Below are 18,540 nucleotides of genomic sequence, written 5' to 3'. Positions count from 1 at the left end.
ACTCATTAGAAGCGCCAGTTGTCAATCTCTCTGGATTCCTCATTTGAACCCCTTTCTCTCGCTCGGGGAGTTCAAAGGGCGGAGGTCCAACACCCGGTCTTTCAAACGTTCACTTAACATATGGGATCTCTCTCCCTCCTCAGGCTTTTTAAAACAGCTCGCACGTTTCCCAAAAGCTTCAGGAGGCAACGCTATTTCAACAGCCACCAGACGTAAAAATGTACAAGGAAATATTCAAACAAAAGGTGAATAGCTTCAAAAACTCAGGCACAACATGAAGACGAGGATCCTATCATGACATCGCATACTCATACACGCAAAAAAAATTCCTACAAAGGCTACGTGAAATAAATAGTGAAACACATACGAGCGTATGCATGTATTTACACACATTTGTACATGTGTGTACGCACACATCTACAGAGACTCTCACAGCGTGCCACATCACGTGACACCTTCCCACCAATGGCAGAGCAGCGGAGGAAAACTGAGCGACTCGGCGAACACGGCACCCTTGACTAACCTAGCCGCAATAAACAAACGGCAACAACAAACCCAAAGAGGATACTAAAAAAAAAAAGACAACAACAACAGGAAACGACCGAATCCAGCACGGTGCGGCGGTCGCTACGCGCGCAACGCGCCGGGAGAAGCCCCCCGTCCTCTCGCTCTGAGCCGCAGCGTGCCAATCAGACGCGCAGACGCGTTCCACAAAGGCCTCCAGCAGCTGAGTGTGGTCACGGGGCTGAGAAGTGGCCGGGTCCAAAGAAACATCGACCCTCGAACGCCAGGGCTCAGCTGGTCTAGTGGAGAAAGCCCAGCGCGAAACATCACTCCGGACCCGACCGACGCCTGTAGCCGTCCTGCACTTCACGAATGACTCGTTTAAAAGCAAGATTGTAGGGAACTCGCTACTTAATTACAGAGCTATGTCTAAAGGCAAACACTGCAGCACAAATCTTTGCGAATATTTCACGGAGACAGCTTGAAGAAGCGTAATATATTGCAGGGACAGAGGAATGTATAATTTCACTCTGCGCGTAGAGATATTATGTTCACAAAAAAAAAAAAAAAAAAAAAAAACAAGTTATACATGAACACACAGCATGACATGCACCTGCACACACTGGAAAAGATAAGCAACACGGGGACGTGTGTGAGCATTTCAGAGAAAATTCATACAAGGATTTCAGAAAATAATATGGACTAAACGGTGTGGTTTAGATGCTTATGGAATGTGAATACTCCCAGAACCTTTAAAATTAGATCAAATATTTTTTTTTTTAAATCCATCAATCAAAATAATCGTATAAATCAACCATAAATCCTCTTTTAAGTTTGATTTATAAAGACACCTAATGAATACAAAACACCTTGAATATAAGTGCTTTGTATGTGAAATCAAGTCCTCCTCCACATGCTCTGTAGTACGCATACACACACACACACACACACATACACGCACACACACACACCCCAAAGAGCTGCATAAAAATGCATATCCCATTGTGTTTACAATCAGCTTTATTTCACTGTATGCAATGTAATCACAGGATCACACAAACGCTTTCTTAAACAAAACAAAACCAGGGAAAACGGCTAGAATAAGCCCCACTTTGTTTTAATGAACCGATTTGAATTTTATACCAACCTTAATTCAATTTCACATATTACAGACCAAAAACATCCAGTGCTGAAAGTGTTAATTTGCAGAGGCAGCATAATTAAGGAGAGCATTAATGATTAGGAAAAGAAAATGATTCAGCCCCACTATATAAGAGAGACGCATCACTCCCACTTTCAAAACAATTTCTGCTGTAACTGTTCAATAATTTGAGCAAATGTTAGGATTTCAAATCTTGCATTATTTGCTCAAATGTGTCCGAGGGTACGTCCAATTGTAATCTTCAAATGGCATTCATCAAGCAGGGCTTCAGATTCTGACAAACATTAAACACAGTAAGGAGGCAATTATGTATGCATGATTTAATCTGCAACTAATTAATATGCAAATGTATTCATATGTTAGTTACTAAATTAAAAATGCAAAGCAGCCCTTATGGTGATTCTGTGATTTCTGCACAAACAGAACATTTGAAAATAAAAAGGAAAAAAATAAACTTTCCGAAGTTTTAACTCCACTTTAGCAGACCTGTTGAACATGAGAACATATACATGAATCTGCGTCTATAATGTGTACATCTATAAGGGCCTGTACTGGTTTTAATTAAGCTGCTCCAAAAAAAAAAAAGGGAAAAAAAAATTTGGCTCAAGCACAATGAAGCTGAAGACAGCAGCAGAAGCCAACGCTGAGAATCGCAAATCCGCCCGGCGCACAGAGCCGCCATTCCCCACCAATAACCTGGCGCTCCGCTGCATCTGATTCATTTCAGGTGGATCAAATCAAGGCTTTGTTAAGCCCCTCTACCTCATTAGTATAAGGCACGCTTACCTGCCTCGTTCTCCACAATCAACACCAGTACGAAATGGCAATTAGCACTTTCAATCTGTGATGTTTTAAGTCAACAGTGGGACCGCGGTATGGGGACTGACGGCAGCCATGCCCCTGCCCACCGCCGAACAAAGCTAGCTGGGCGGCGCTGGCATGGGCGCGGGCGCGGGCACGGACGCGGGCACGGCGCTGTACCCGCGCCGGTCCTGACCACGCCGAGGCCCTCTCTTTAACGAGGCCGGAGCGGGGTTAGCGGGGTTAGCGGGTTAGGGGAGGGGGAGCGCGTCATAGTGACCGAGCTACAAAAGCTCGCCGTTCTTCTCGGCTATGGGGCGTGCATGGAGCTCGAGACCTCCCCCCACCCCCTAACCCCTCTGTGCCCCCCCCATTACCCACACACAGCACCCCCTCCCAAAAAACACACACACACACAGAGCCCCCCCTCCCAAAAAATACACACACACAGAGCCCCCCCCGAAGCCCCAGCCCCCAGCCCTGGCATTGTGCAGAGCAGAGGGTGCTGCTGCCTGCTTTTACACTCCCAGTAAATCAGCCTCATTCAGACCTGCTGTCTACGTGGGGGGAATAAACGCAGCAGCACATGAAACACACACTCGGGCACGGCTGGGGCACGGCTGGGGCACTGCCAACCACGCAGCCCTTCACTCAGAGTCCTCTTTATACAGCACACACACTGACAGCCAGCGAGGAAACAGCACACAGCTTTCAGCTTTAAAGTTCCACAGCAGAGCTACAGCGGCATCAAATATAGCCTAGCTATAGTTATACAGCCTTAATGCAAGAACTACTACTACTACTATTATTATTATTATTATTATTATTATTATTATTATTATTATCATCAATCTGATTATTATTATTATTATTATTATTATTTAAACCATTTTTATTGGTATTATTATTATTATTATTATTATTATTATTATAACATAATAAATACAATATAATAAATAATAATAATAACAACAATAATAATAATAATAATAATAATAATAATAATAATAATAATAATAATAAAGAAAACTGTAATTCCTTAGAATTGGTGAATGCCCCGTAGAAAAAGCCTTCTCTAGACTTATCATTTGCAGGTATATCGTTTCACCTTGGAAAGATCCAAATGGCACACCAGATTTTTATAAACATCATGCGTTTAAATTTTTTAAATTTTTTTTCCCACAACTTTCTTTCTGATTTTTAGCAAATTTATAAAACGGCACTAATGACAACACAGGTGTACATGACTCATACACTGATGTTTTAAACATGGATCAAAAGGGATTTATAAAATGTAGTTCTTAAAAATTTGTACTGAAAAATTATTAGCGAATACATATCAAATAAATACAGTGCAAACAGGCAAACACACACACATATATATATATATATATATATATATATATATATGAGACAAACAACAATAACAATAACATGGATAACAACATTGCCTCAGTCTACAGAAACAGATGCTACATGGAGCTCTTTGGCCACTCTGTGCACTGGACACACAGACACCTGGGGCTATATTCTCCCAGCTATTCCCGCTAGTCAGTTCCATCTCTCAGGCACATTTTTAAAAATAGGATGTGGGGGAAAAAACAGCTTTAAAAAAAAAAAAACAGAGAACATGAAACGCTTCCTCCAGTTATTTGGATGTGTGCGCAAATGCAGTTCAGTCGAGACAGACAAGGGAATACTCTGATGTTTGGGACAACTGATGAAAGATCTGGGGAAACGGCCGAATACAGCAAGCCAGTGCCGCGGTACAGAATGGCACTGAGTGGCTTTCAGTGTGGGTGAGCCAGGCTCACTGGCGCTAGCCATAGCAGGACTGATAATGAAGGGTGACAGAGGTCCACATGAAATGAAACCGCAACCTGCTTCACCGTTAACTCGGAGTGAACAAATGCAGCCAGTATGAGTTTCCTCCTACCTTTTCTTGCCATTTTTAATGATTAATTTGCTCCCGCAATTGCCAAATTCATAACGCTATGTTAAAATAATGATTTGTTCATTGTAATTAAGCGCTTTGACACTGACACTGAGCCAGGGTGTCAGTTTCCAATGCATGTAAGAACACTGCGGCCCTGCCCCAAGGAACACTGTTTTTCTTCTTTCTCATTTCCCATACGCTATCACAGCCATAGCAAGTCTCACTAATTTGTATTAAAAGAACCTTATGAATCACACTGCTCAATGCTTATAAGTTAATATGCATAATAAACAGTGTAGAGGGCTGAGTAATGACATGGCTCCAGTGAAATATCTGAGGAGGGTGAGTGAGTGCAGACGCGCGGTCGGCGTGGACAGGCTCTGCAGTCCGATCCCCGGCTCACATGTCGCGGAGCTGCACGACCTGGCCACAGACGTCATGTATTTACCGCGATACGGAGGGGGCTTCGGACCGCGCGGATCGCGGTTAAACCGCCACGGCCAGACCCGGGGTGAGGACACCTGCCAAATTTACGGAGTCCCACACGCACCCCTGCATATCCAGGCCTGTTCGCCCGTGCTTTTCTGCTCCCGACTTCCTCCTCAGAGGAAATGGACTCAATTTCCTTTATGTACAGCACAATGATGAGCACATCTACAGCGGGCCCCTCCAGGACAGAGTCAGCAAGCTCACAGCTCAGCTTTAAAGAGAACGGAAGGAGAGGCTGCTGTTATTAAACATGGGTACTATGCACACACACACACGTCTGTATATATATATATGTCTGTATATGTATATATATATATGTATATATATATATATATATATGTGTGTGTGTGTGTGTGTGTGTGTGTGTGTGTGTAGAAAGACATAGAAAGAAAGGATGAAACAGACAGGGTACGTGTTCTGGCTTTTGTTTTCACATTATTCAAGTCTCTGAGTGTTCTTCCCAAAGAGACTTTAATATTCTGAAAAAAATCATCTTCAATAATAGTTTCAAAAGGATACAAGGCAAAACTAACCAAACAAACAAATCAGCTCATATTAACAGAAAGCTGTATTATTATTGTAATTATAATTATAATAATTATAATAATATTTATTATTAATTAATAATACTACATATTATTATTATGTCCACATTAGTGCTCACAGCCTCTTTTCAATGTGTTGTATGCAGGTCATATATACAGCAGCACCAGTTCTCTATGCAATGCTAAACTTCCATATTAGATGTGATCCCATAAAACAAACTAACTGTAATATATTATTCCTGACAAATTTCTAGTGGTTATCCATTCTTCACACTGCAAACAATTCATTAATAATTAAAAAGCAATCACTGCACCTTTTAATTTCTGTGTTCTCTAATAATAATCCATTACTTTCAATAATAGAAGTACATATTTATTTCAAATACAGAAACACTTGTTCAAAAACTGATGGCATTAATCTAAAATAATCTACAGTTGTATAGCATGATCAGTGAAATAAAAATCCAATTCAATTTAATGTGTAATATAAATAAATATTTGAATCATCAAAAATAATAAGAAATGAATATAAACCAATGGAAAATGTTTCCGTAGACCAAAAATCTTCAGTGCAAGCCGTCTACTCCGACATGGGCTTGCTTGGCACCTTCAACTGAGCACTTAATGTGGGGACACATTTTCTAATACTTAATTCAAACTTTTCAGATTAAACAGACCATTTTTACATCAAGTATACTAAACATTCGCGTTAAATGATTGTAGTAGAGTCAAGTGCGGATTTTTTTATTTTACTTAATATCCCCTTGCTGTCTGTAAAGATTTTATTATGTGAGGAAAAAGCACATCACAGCACTGTATTTCTGCAGTGGTTTCTACCTCACGTAGTTTGAAAATAAGTGAGAATTTTAAGCGATTTCCTTCGTGCATTTTATGTGTGGCATGCCGAGCGCTCCTCCTGACAGCACAAGGAATTCATCAATGTATTTTTTTTTTTTGGGGGGGGGGGAGGTGGGGGTATTGTGGCCAAAAGTCTGGAATGCAAAAGGGGGGCTCTCGATTTGCAGCGCGGACCCCAACTTTGCACCCGGCGGACATGAAACAAAAGTTCTCTTTGTACTTTGTCACTGGCAAATAAACAGCAGTGCGCGCTTCTCAACTGCCGGCTCCCAGTAATGCAATTAGCACAGAACCTCACAAAATGGCCGCTGCGCACGCTGACGTTGCGAGCCGCGGTCTGGCCCCCGAAACGCAGGCGGCGCTCCGCGTTCGGCCGAGGGCGGGAGCAGAGGCGCGCGGAGGCGGACGGTCGGAGGCCCCTTCCGCTCCTCGGCTAACGCGTTTAAGCGCGGCGCGCGGCCGGGGGAACGCCGCGGGTTCCCCGCCACCGTCTCCCCGCCACCGTCTCCCCGCTCCTCTCTGCAGGTGCCTGCGCGCCTCGTCCTCCACTTCTTGAGTCGCAGCCCGTCTGGTCAGGCTCTGCGCGTTTAAAACTGTCCTAAAACCACTTCGGGACGAGCTTCCAGAGACTGTTTCAGATTTAAGATTCTTTTACCTCCCCTCACACACTGTGTTTAAGAACGAGTGCATTTCTCAGTGAAAATACCACTGAGGAAGTGACACATGAGCAAACATAACAGTCATCAACACTGCTCTTCTTCCGTAACTATTAATCCAACGACGACTGAAAACATTTCAAAAATTATAAACTGGATGGATTACAGTGATACAATTCAATTTAAATGATGTGATTACAATAAGATAAAAATCTCAAAATCATTTGCGAGCTCATAGCTAATCTGTGGTGCATCAAACAAAATCAAATATTTTGCACAGAAGGCAAATGTCACACATTTAGTTCCACAACTATAATTTTTTGAGTCATCCTCTCTTTTGGATGGACCAAGCGAAAGCCAACAAATAAAGGCTAACATTTATTTTACACAGAGACCGTTTGCCGAGCATTAATATTATTCTCAAACATCGCTGTTATTTCCAGAGGGATATGGTCAAGCACACACAGATGTTTCTTTCATTTCGTTTTTTCCCCCCAAATATCACAAGGTCATCTCATGCTACATTCCCTCCTAGAACATTCTGTGACTCCTTCATTTGGGGTTAGCGCCGTTCGTTCAGACAAAAAAAAAAAAAAAGGGGGGGGGGGAAATGGTCTGACTGCTGGTCAGGTAAATCAAAGTCAGAATAAAAGACAGGTGTTTTCCCTTCGCTCATATGGATATAGTGTGCCATCGCAGCAGTATCAAAGCGTTTAAGGTACAATATGCTCCCCCGCCGTAAAAAGAAGAAAGCCCTTTAGGAATGAAGTGAGCGCGGCGTTGGATCAGATAAATCCGTCTGCTCGTGGACAGCGATCCGGGGGGGGGCGGGCGGGGGGGGCAAGCGGACGCTGAAGAGAAAGTGATATGAGAGTTCGCTTCCGCTCGGATTCGCGAAAGTCTGTGGCGGGATAGCGAGGCGATTAGCGACGTGTCGGGAGGTTCCTCTGGGGCCCGTGCCGCAATGGCGGGAGAGCGGGCCGACGGATAATGACGCTCTCTCTAGCGCAGCGAGGGGCGCCGGCTCGCTCAGCGGGCTCCATACCAGCCAGCGGAGAGGCCTTTCTGTAGGGAGGGAGCCCTTTCTGTAGGGAGGGAGCCCTTTCTGTACGGAGGGAGCCCTTTCTGTAGGGAGGGAGCCCTTTCTGTAGGGAGGGAGCCCTTTCTGTATGGAGGGAGTCCTTTCTGTATGGAGGGAGCCCTTTCTGTAGGGAGGGAGCCCTTTCTGTAGGGAGGGAGCCCTTTCTGTAGGGAGGGAGCCCTTTCTTTAGGGAGGGAGCCCTTTCTGTAGGGAGGGAGCCCTTTCTGTATGGAGGGAGCCCTTTCTGTAGGGAGGGAGCCCTTTCTGTAGGGAGGGAGCCCTTTCTGTAGGGAGGGAGCCCTTTCTGTAGGGAGGGAGCCCTTTCTGTACGGAGGGAGCCCTTTCTGTAGGGAGGGAGCCCTTTCTGTAGGGAGGGAGCCCTTTCTGTACGGAGGGAGCCCTTTCTGTAGGGAGGGAGCCCTTTCTGTACGGAGGGAGCCCTTTCTGTATGGAGGGAGCCCTTTCTGTAGGGAGGGAGCCCTTTCTGTACGGAGGGAGCCCTTTCTGTATGGAGGGAGGCCTTTCTGTATGGAGGGAGCCCTTTCTGTATGGAGGGAGGCCTTTCTGTATGGAGGGAGCCCTTTCTGTAGGGAGGGAGCCCTTTCTGTACGGAGGGAGCCCTTTCTGTAGGGAGGGAGCCCTTTCTGTACGGAGGGAGCCCTTTCTGTATGGAGGGAGCCCTTTCTGTAGGGAGGGAGCCCTTTCTGTACGGAGGGAGCCCTTTCTGTAGGGAGGGAGCCCTTTCTGTACGGAGGGAGCCCTTTCTGTAGGGAGGGAGCCCTTTCTGTACGGAGGGAGCCCTTTCTGTATGGAGGGAGGCCTTTCTGTATGGAGGGAGCCCTTTCTGTATGGAGGGAGGCCTTTCTGTATGGAGGGAGCCCTTTCTGTAGGGAGGGAGCCCTTTCTGTGCGTCGCTCCCGCTGTGATGAAAGAGACGGCGGCAGACGCGCCGGACGGCGGACAGTCCTGCGTCCCCGTGCTCCGAGAGCCGCTCGCCGTCTCTCCATCCGCACGTCCCGAGAGCAAACCCCAAAATTTGGCAAAATTTGGCCCTCTCTCTACTTTCAGGAAGTCCGCCTAAAATCACCGATTATGGTTGATTACGAATACAATGTTCAGTCATCGCGGTTGCTGTGCTTGCAACCCGCCGCCTTTTTTAAGGCTTTAGGTTGAGCCGTGGCGAGTCCAGACTGGCCAGCTGGACCGGAGCTCAATTAAGTTTATGTTGCCTGCTGGATGGCTGGGGATCCACCGCGCAACTGCAGAGAATCCGGGGCACTCCGCGCCGCGCGGCTCCATTGTCTGAAAATGTCATTGCGCAACATATGCTAACTGCGTTGCACAAACCACAAGAGCACAGTTAGGCGGCAATAAACTATCCAAGCCACATAAACCTGCGGTGTCCGTGCCTTTTAAAATGCATAAACTCGCAATTTGTCTTCATAACAAAAAGCAATACACGTGATGTAACCTAAGCACAAAACAAACACGCCTGAAAATTGTCAAGTGTTTTTCTTGGTGCCATTTTTTGAATAATCCAGTTGAAGTGACAGGGGAAGAACCCTATTAATTTGTTTATCTTTTACCCATTTACCAACATGAGGAAAGATGATTTATTGAGACATAACCATGTGGTATCAAATAAAGCTAGTCGACATATTGAATGAATGCAGCTGAGGGTTAGACAGGCACATTTGGAATGGAGTGAGAACCACTTATAGCTGTAACAAGCAAAAAAGATCAGATTTAATATACTGCTTTTTAAATGTTATCTGAAGAAAGCAATCATATTTTTTTCTGGACAAAAAGAAGCTAGACCAAAATTAAAAAACCCAATATTTTACAAGATGGGGACTCTAGGGGTAAGACCAATCTCAGGTTTTTCCAAAGACCTACCTAGAAAGATTAAACTGACAGTTAATGTGTAATGCCTGACAAGTCCTGAAGGGGGCAGAAAAGCTCAGGAAACAGGCTTAATGTGCACAGATTACAACCCTATTGTGCCTTCTGGTAGACCTAGCTTAATTTAATTAACGCTGTCTACTTTAAACAAAATCAGATATGAACTCCAAGGTACAAAAATAGCCAACATAAAGGAATAGCAAGACAAACTCACAGCCTTAATTGAGGTCTTCAAAAAGACAAGCCTAATTCTCAACATTATTTCCTGTTAAAATCTTCAGTTCATAACAAAGACACAAGAGTATCTCAGAAGAATCACATGTATGTGAGAGCATGTATTACCCCCCCCCCCCCCCCCCCCCCCCCACACACAGATACATATGCACTGCACAGATATGTTTTTAGTGTCTGTGAGTGTGTGTGCGTGTGTGCATGTTCATGCGTGTGTGAATATATACTCTATATATGCACAAACACATATACGCATATACAGATACACACACAGTATACGTATAAATAACAGTTGATCCCAATAGTTAACTGTGTGCAAGCACTTACGTATATATATATACACATATATATATATGAGGAAAAAAAGGTAAACACAACAGATCAGCAATGACACATACTGACACATTCGTCAGTAGTCAACAGGAAAGCCAAATATTTACATAGGCCTTATTTCCACACACCTATGAAATTATCATTTTCGCTCACAGAACCAAAGTCCCTTCGCCTGTGATGATGGAAGAAAAGCAAAGACGATGTGGTAATGCGTAACTGTAAACTCAGGGTCTGCTGAAACGACAACATGGCTCAAAAGCCACCCGCAAAAGAAGCTGCACATCTTATTTCACTCAGTATGCAGGGAATATAATAGAGTGCATCCCTAGTATGCCTTCGACATGTAGACCAATTTATAGCGATTAGAAAGGACAACATCACTGTAAAACCAATAAATAAATAAATAAAGACAAAAATAATCTAAGCAGAAACCGCACTGCATCTAATGTGAACTAATTTCCTTTTGATTACCACATTATTCCAAGGTTTCTCTCAAGTGACAGCGTAATTGTAGTTTAAGTAAATTAACTTCACAAACATTTTGGCTTACAATAGTGTGGTTTGTGAACCGGGAGAACGACTTCAAGGACAAGGGGGGAATTAGGGAAGTTACAAAGGCTCCATGTCAAGGTACGCCCGGCAACACAAGGTCAGATGACAAGTGTCTGGTCATTTCCGCAATAACATTCAAAGCCCCAAGACTTGTGTCCAAGGCTGAATTTCCTTCAGGAAAGTTATTTTAAAAGTGACTCCATTTTTAAACAGAGCGTAAAGTGGTCAGAGTAATTTCATATTGAAATCATTACTCCGTTAAGAGAGGTTAAGTCACATACATATTGGTACAGGTGTACAGATAAGAACAGAAGCAAATGTTACGAGCAGCGAATACTTCCTTTCTGATTTACCTCTGCTCTCTACTCTTACAGGGAAATGACCGTAAGGATTTTGGGCAGGAACTATAATCAGCCACATTGGAGAAAAGAAGGATCTGCGTTTACTCTTCACTTTCACTATTGCAGTGGAGAGAGCGCAGTTGTTTGGCGAAAAGCAAACATTGCATTTATGTGCGTTGGTTACACAATACATACTTTGGTTTATGTGCTCTGTGTGTTATTTCAACCAGGAATATGACAAAACACCTATTGTTATTTTTTCAGTGCTACTAATAAAAATATATCTAATATTTGTCTAAAAGCAAGCTCTAACAAAACTAAAATAAATAATGGGGCTGTAATATCAATTAATAAATTCTGATATATACAAATATAATAATAGTAATAAATTCTTAAATTATAAAACGATCCACTATTTTATCATTTGAAGATTTCAGTTTCTTGAATGAAAAAGTATGTAACGTTTTCATACAAAATATTGGGCAATGTTTCTTTCAATGAAATGCGCACTACATTTTTAAATGGAAATATGTGTTGCATTTGTACAAAATATTTTTGCCACTAGCAGTTAGAATTATTACCATAAGATTTGAAGGCCTTAATGGTTCACGTTTGGAATTTTAATCCATTTCAATACTTCCACTCAAAATTGTTTTGATAAATATTTATCAAATGTAAAGAACAACTGTATTTGACAAAAGAAAAAGAAAAAAACGCACGACACTAAATACATGACAAATAATTTCTCGTCCCAGAAATGCAGAAATCGCTGTTTTTGCAAATCAATGATCACCTCGAAGTCATGCATTCCTTTACAATTAGGCACCCTTTACAATTTTGGTAGATATTTTCAACTAAAATAATACTGACCTAATGATGTTTAAATTCTTTGTTAAAACTTATGTGGAACTACTACAATGTCCACTAAGGTTTACCTTTGTAGGTAGATATGTAGATGTAGGTTTCCGTTTTCCAACAAACACTGATATACTAAAAGAATGTAACAAGAATAACAAGATGACCAAGACCCCAAGGGTCCATTGGATGAGTACGTTTTTACTTTTGGTCAGACACTTCAGCTCTGTGTTCGGGGCAGTACAAACGCAACTTAACAGCAAGAATAAAAAGGAGGATTGCAACTTCTTACAAGCACACAATACCTGTGTCCTGTAAACATGTCAATGATATGGCAGAAACAATTATAACAACACCTTAACGGACATCACACGTTTTAAACGCAAAGCTGGAGAATTCACAGAATTTTTTTGGTCAAATCTCAGACAACTGTGAAACCTCAGATCCCCACTTGAGCCCAACCTCCGCGATGCAGCTTTCCCATAGCAAGAGCCAAACGAGCGCCCGCAAATAAACAAAAAAAAAAACAAAACAAAAAAACCTACGTTTGTCATTGGCACAGGAATCCAGCAGTATAATCGATTCCACACAACTCCAAATGCAACATCAAACAGACGAGACTAATCGCAGGCTCCTTTCACCATACATCTTTACTTTTTCCACTTTCCCTCAAAGAACATACAAGCGGATGCATTTTGTGATATCGCCAAAGACACATGCACATGCCACACACACACAGACAAAGGCCGCAACATTCACAACAAATCTATACTGTTTGCACGGGACGGCTTTCAGTGTTGTGCAAGGGATAGCAAGCACAATGCGAAAGCAAGCTAGTCCCAGGCAGCCTCCCACGGAGCTTGGAGACCAGAGAGAAAGCAGCCATGACAAGCCATACATTTTAGCATCGTTAACTTCAAATTAAACGGCTAAGCCATGGTTATAGCCATCACGCCATACAGCACGCTCTAGCATCGGTGTGGGAAACATTTATCTGAAGGAAGGAAGGACCTTTAAATCCTCCACTCAATTTCAAAACCAGGAATTACTGAAATATGTTGTGTTGAGTAATTTGCTTTCAAAGTGCATCATTGAGAGCATTGATTCTGATGAGCAAAGCTATCGAACTTACAGGTTATATGGACATGAAGATTTCACTGTAATGCCATAATTAAAATCATTGTTTATGTGCCGTATGTGCTGAAATTATATTAAATTCAGAATATTTTGATAAATACAATTTAGTAAGCAATACATGAAAACTACACAAATGAGTGATTTCATACCAATTTAATATTTGTGAAAGTCTGACATGACCATATTGTTGAAAACAGAGACGTATACAGTTCACTCTTAAAGACCATGTCTGTCAGTGTAATTCTGTTCAATAATACAACCATGTGCAGCCTCTGGTTCCAGAATGACAACTCAACCCTTGTAAATATTTGCCCATAAAGAGAATTATTGGGCAAAAATAAAAAGAAAAGAAAAATATAATCAACTTACTGAGGAAGGCAAACCAGGGGGAACCTTCCGAACTTTCTTTGTCTGGACTTCTGAAAAACCAGAAAGGAAGAAAAAAAAAAACTCAAAAACTTACGTGTGACACGCCATTATGTTAATATAAAACAAACATTTCTTTTAAAACATAATAGTAATCAAATCTCTCTGTGAACTGAAACATTGCAGACCTGTCAGATGAATTGTTTTATATTGTTTTATCAGAGGGAATGGGAAGTATTATTTTTTTTCACACAACCGAGCCCTTTTTAATTGTTGTATCAGACAGGGATTGTTTGGTGTGTTTGTGAGGACGCGGGAGCGACGGGAGGGAATGAAAGGGACGCAGAACCGTCCCGCGGGCTCCCGGCCCTGCAGGCTCTCCCTTCAAGGCCGAGCTTTTATTCTGCTTTTTTTCCCCCCTCCTCCTTTCTTCCAAAATAAAGCGCGACACGAGAAGAGTCCCCGCTCCTGGATAAGAGTGTTTTGATTAAAAAACGGCGGGATGAAGGCAGACAAATAAAAGCGTGGAGGTGGAAGTATTTCAGATTTTTGCCATTATTAACACCAGATATTTTCCAAATGATGTTCAACAAAATGAACAGGCTTTCGTGCTGTGTGTATATGCAGGTACACACACGTGCAAATGTGTGTGTGAGTGTGTGTGTGTGTGTGCGTGTGCGCACATATGTATATATATATATATATATATATATATATATATATACATATATGTGTGTGCGTGTGTGTGTCTGTATATTAGTGTGTGTGTATGTGTGTGCGTATACACGCAAACAATCAGATATTTATCCTCACCATAAAATGTTGCAAACAATAGTATTATTTATTCATTTTATTCCTCAATTTTTAATAAACACAAGACATTTCTGACCTTAAGTATGCAATCAAAATAAAACATATTTTTAGAAATGAACATGTGTATTTATACAGAGGCATTTTTCCATTGTTTATCATATTAGGCCTTTTCCAGCTGACAGATTACTGTGTGTTTGTAGCATGTAACCGCAGCGGGTGAGGGCTACATGCTCAAAGCTCTGTGGCTTGGGTTCTCTCTCTGCAGGTGGCGGTGAGGAAGATGAGGAGGAGGAGGAGGATGGCGGGCGGACTCACCCATGGCGTCGCTGTGCATCGGTCTCCGTCGCGGGTTGTTGCTGTAGTGCTGGTAGTACTGTGACCCCGGCTTGGTGGGTGACACGGCGCCCGGGCTGCCCATGCCCATCTCCCCCCCCAGGAGGCTCGGCTGGAACACACACACACACGCACACAAGGACAGACGGACATCAGCGCCGCCGTGGCAACCAGGAGGCCCCGGCTACACCTGCACAGCCAGTCGGCGAAGCCTTCGGAGCTGTGACACCTGCAGCTGAACGACTCAGCCTGGAGGACAGTGTAAAAGTCTGACACGGAGGGGAAATAATAAGATGTCATGATCCTGCGCATTTCCATTCCATTCTGGAAAACCTGAATTTACTGCTCCAAAACAAAACTGCAAAGAAGAGAAAAATAACATGACAAGGTATTAAGGCTGCTTTCACTATCTTGTAAATGTATATATATATATATATATATATATATAATTTTCAAGACATATATGTGTGTGTGCAAAAAAATATATATGTATATATTTGCACACACACATATTTCTCCCAGCACATCTCTCAATGTATATTACAAAAAAAAACAACAACAAAAAAAAACACTCTCCCTCCAGAAGTTCCAGTAGTACAAACCCATATGAACAAAACATAAACAAAAATATACAAGACTGCATTCCTGCGGTTACCTCTGTGAGCTACACAACACATTCCCCATCTCTGGTAATCCACAAGAAAATGTACAACGAGTCTGACAGAGCAGAGCAAAGTGCAAGACTCCAGCTGACTGCCTGCTCCGACTGTGGAAGAACACTTACCCAGAGTGAGCGTACCTCCTGATTAAACTTTGCACTGGGAACATTGTTCTCTTAATTAAGTTAAATTATTCAGCTACTACAAGTGCATGTAGGTTCGTTAATTTCTGTGAAAAAAAAAAAAGAAAGGAAAATTTCCTGCGGGCAATGGGTACAGAAGTCACAGCATAGGGAAGACATGGAAAATTAAGATTCCCGAACTTTATCGATAGCTGAAGTTAACTTTCTAGCGACCCAACTAATTAGTGTAGTTGATAAAGTACAGAAAAGTGTTTTCCCTAATCGAAATTCTAATCACTGAGCCTCTCACAACAGACTTAGTAATGCTTCACTAGAACACCATTGACATGCAAAATATCCTAAATAGGCCAATTACAACTCTGCTCCTGGTCCCTGGTCAGCCCACTGCATACTGTGGGATCCCCAGCCTTTCACATGATAAAACAAAAGGCTCCTTGTCTTAAATAAAGTCAGTCAACCCTCCCCCCCACATATTAAAGAGTTTTTTGGGGGGTTGAAGTAAGGACTAAAGGGGTCTGCTAAAACAAAAGTGGCACATTGTTTATGAAGCGCTTTTTCAAGACCACGTCGCCCCGGCAACTCTGGGTAATAAAATTCTCATGCCGTTCCTCTCGCCCAATTTCAGAGCTGACTGGCTGTACCCAGCTGGCAGCCAGTGGAAATATTAACAAAGATAAATGACGAGCACCTGAACGGCGAGAATGCACCCCATGAAGGATTAAGACTCCAGCGTTGGCATTAATAACAGTGGTATGCCTACTTGGGCACCAAATGATGATTACAAAATGAGCAGACATTAACGTAATGGCGATAATGCAAAGTCTAGCAAAAAAATAAAAAATTAAAAAAGTGCTGAGGGAAAAAAAAACAAAACAAAAAAACGAATAATTAAAAGTCATCTCTCCCGCTAATAAGTTCTTTGACTCGACTTGATAAAAGTATCCCCAGATGACAGAGGGAAAAGAACTTCCTTAAGCGATCAAGCTTTACAGAACTTTGTGAGGATTTGGAAGATAAGAGAATCGCCCGAATCAATTAAAGTCCTTAAAGCCGCTCAGACATTTGTCAGCGAGCGATGGTACCACAACGTTACAGTACAATGTTGACGCGACTCGATCTCAATGTCACCCGTGTGCGGCCCGACGCTAGGGCCTTGGCACCGTGTTGAACAGGCTGCCAGTGAAGAGCGTTTGCAGGCTCTTCACTGGGTCGCTCCCTTTAAGCGTCCAGGACGAACCTGGATGTGTGTGCGCTCTGGAGCTTCGGCCCGAGGGGAAGCTCACGTTGAGCAGCGGAATCTGCTCAGTCTTAGTGGGACAGGGACGCAGGAGGTGGCTGTTAGTTGCGGCCTGGGCTCTGTTAGTCCAGCTAGGCCATGCAGATGAGTGATTCACAGTTTACAGTGCCTCAGTATACTTCAGTCAATGCACCTGAGTCACAGGTGAGCGTAAACTCCAGTGATATTTTATTCACCTGGACTATCATCTTCCCTCTCTCAGATGAAGAGGGCCATGTGCATGTTTTAATGCTTTTAGGCCAGCACCCACCTTGAAGTTTCAGTTGAGTGCTCACTTTTTTATGTCCCATCAGAAAGTGTGACAGAACATTTTATATTATATACTGTTCCTCTGCAGAAAGGAAAGCCAACATATTCAGTATGTTATACAACGAGGTTGCATGATAAACACTGCTCAATGATCAAGGTTAAATGGAGGGAATAAGGCTAACAAATTAACCTTTTGAGGACAGGAAAAAGTGTCTGAACAAAAACACATCTGTGAAGAGAGAAGGCAGTGTTAACTCTTCACTGCAGTCCATGGCAACCAGCGAGACGATCAGAAACACAGCTTCTGGAGGTCTGGTACTTCCAGCTTCCAGCAGGTCGAAGGTCATGCAGTGCTCTAATGCCCGTGAAGTCAACAGTGAGGCCTTAGAATGTTACCCAGTACATCTAAACCAGAAATCACCCCCTTCCCCCCCTACACATAAGTCTAACCGTGAAAAAGAAGAGATGAAGACCTCACCAATGACACACTTCTGACATTCTGAACAACCGTACACGGACTCCTGTTCTACACTCTGTCTATGAATATAGCGTAAGCATTAGCAGAAGCTGTGAGAAGCTGGTGGGACTTACACTGCACATGTTGGACTAAACCAAGCCCCCCGCCCCCTCCCCCCGCTCGCCCCCAAATCCCCTCCCCTGCTCGGGAGGTTTGAGGAAATTGATGGCATCTGGGCATTCTCTCCAGTCACGCAAGGGTGGGAGGCTGGGGGTAGGGGCCAGGGGGGCGTACAGGAAGGAGTCATTAATTATGAGGAAGTGCTGGCGCTGCACGCCACACCTGTACGCTGGCTCCAGCTGACTCGCGTAGCGAGCAGGAGAAGCGGGCAGTGCGCCCCGCCGCCCCCGCGCACTAACTCAAACCATGTGCTAACTGAAACCGCGCGCTAACTGAAACCGCGCGCTAACTCAACCCGCGCGCTAACTCAACCCGCGCGCTAACTGAAAGCCTGCGCTAACTGAAACCGTGTGCTAACTGAAACCGTGTGCTAACTGAAACCGCGTGCTAACTGAAACCGCGCGCTAACTCAAACCGCGCGCTAACTCAAACCGTGTGCTAACTGAAACCGCGCTCTAACTAAAACCGCGCGCTAGCTCAAACCGCGTGCTAGCTCAAACCGCGCGCTAACTAAAACTGCATGCTAGCTGAAACCGGCGGCCGGCCGTTACCCCTCCGCTCGGAGGAGCAGCGGAGCGGCGGTTAATCTTCCCAGAGGCGCGCCGGGGGGAGGAGGGAGGGGCCAGGGACTGCCTGCCGTAAAAACGTCGCGGAGGTGCG

At 43.5% G+C, this 18,540-nt stretch overlaps 1 protein-coding gene across 23 annotated transcripts in view; it reads right to left on the bottom strand.

Moving 5' to 3' along the window:
- Window positions 1-18,540, bottom strand: part of LOC118213237 (transcription factor 4-like) — a 169,888-nt gene that overhangs the window by 61,614 nt on the left and 89,734 nt on the right. For 16 of the 23 annotated variants that reach the window (XM_035392039.1, XM_035392038.1, XM_035392040.1 and 13 more), the window contains 2 exons: window positions 14,878-15,007; window positions 13,753-13,802 (listed from right to left, as the gene is read on the bottom strand). The exons of 5 other annotated variants lie outside the window; for them this stretch is intronic. In XM_035392039.1, coding sequence (XP_035247930.1) covers window positions 13,753-13,802; window positions 14,878-15,007 — 180 coding nt within the window. Of the gene's footprint in view, window positions 1-13,752; window positions 13,803-14,877; window positions 15,008-15,550; window positions 16,055-18,540 lie in introns of those variants that run through there. 2 more of the 23 variants (XM_035392054.1, XM_035392053.1) reach the window with 2 other exon arrangements.

Source organism: Anguilla anguilla, chromosome 14 (genome assembly GCF_013347855.1).
Source record: "Anguilla anguilla isolate fAngAng1 chromosome 14, fAngAng1.pri, whole genome shotgun sequence".
NCBI classification, from domain to species: Eukaryota; Metazoa; Chordata; class Actinopteri; order Anguilliformes; family Anguillidae; genus Anguilla; species Anguilla anguilla.
The sequence above is the reverse complement of the archived record's forward strand: the minus strand, read 5'-3'. Positions and strand labels throughout refer to the sequence as shown.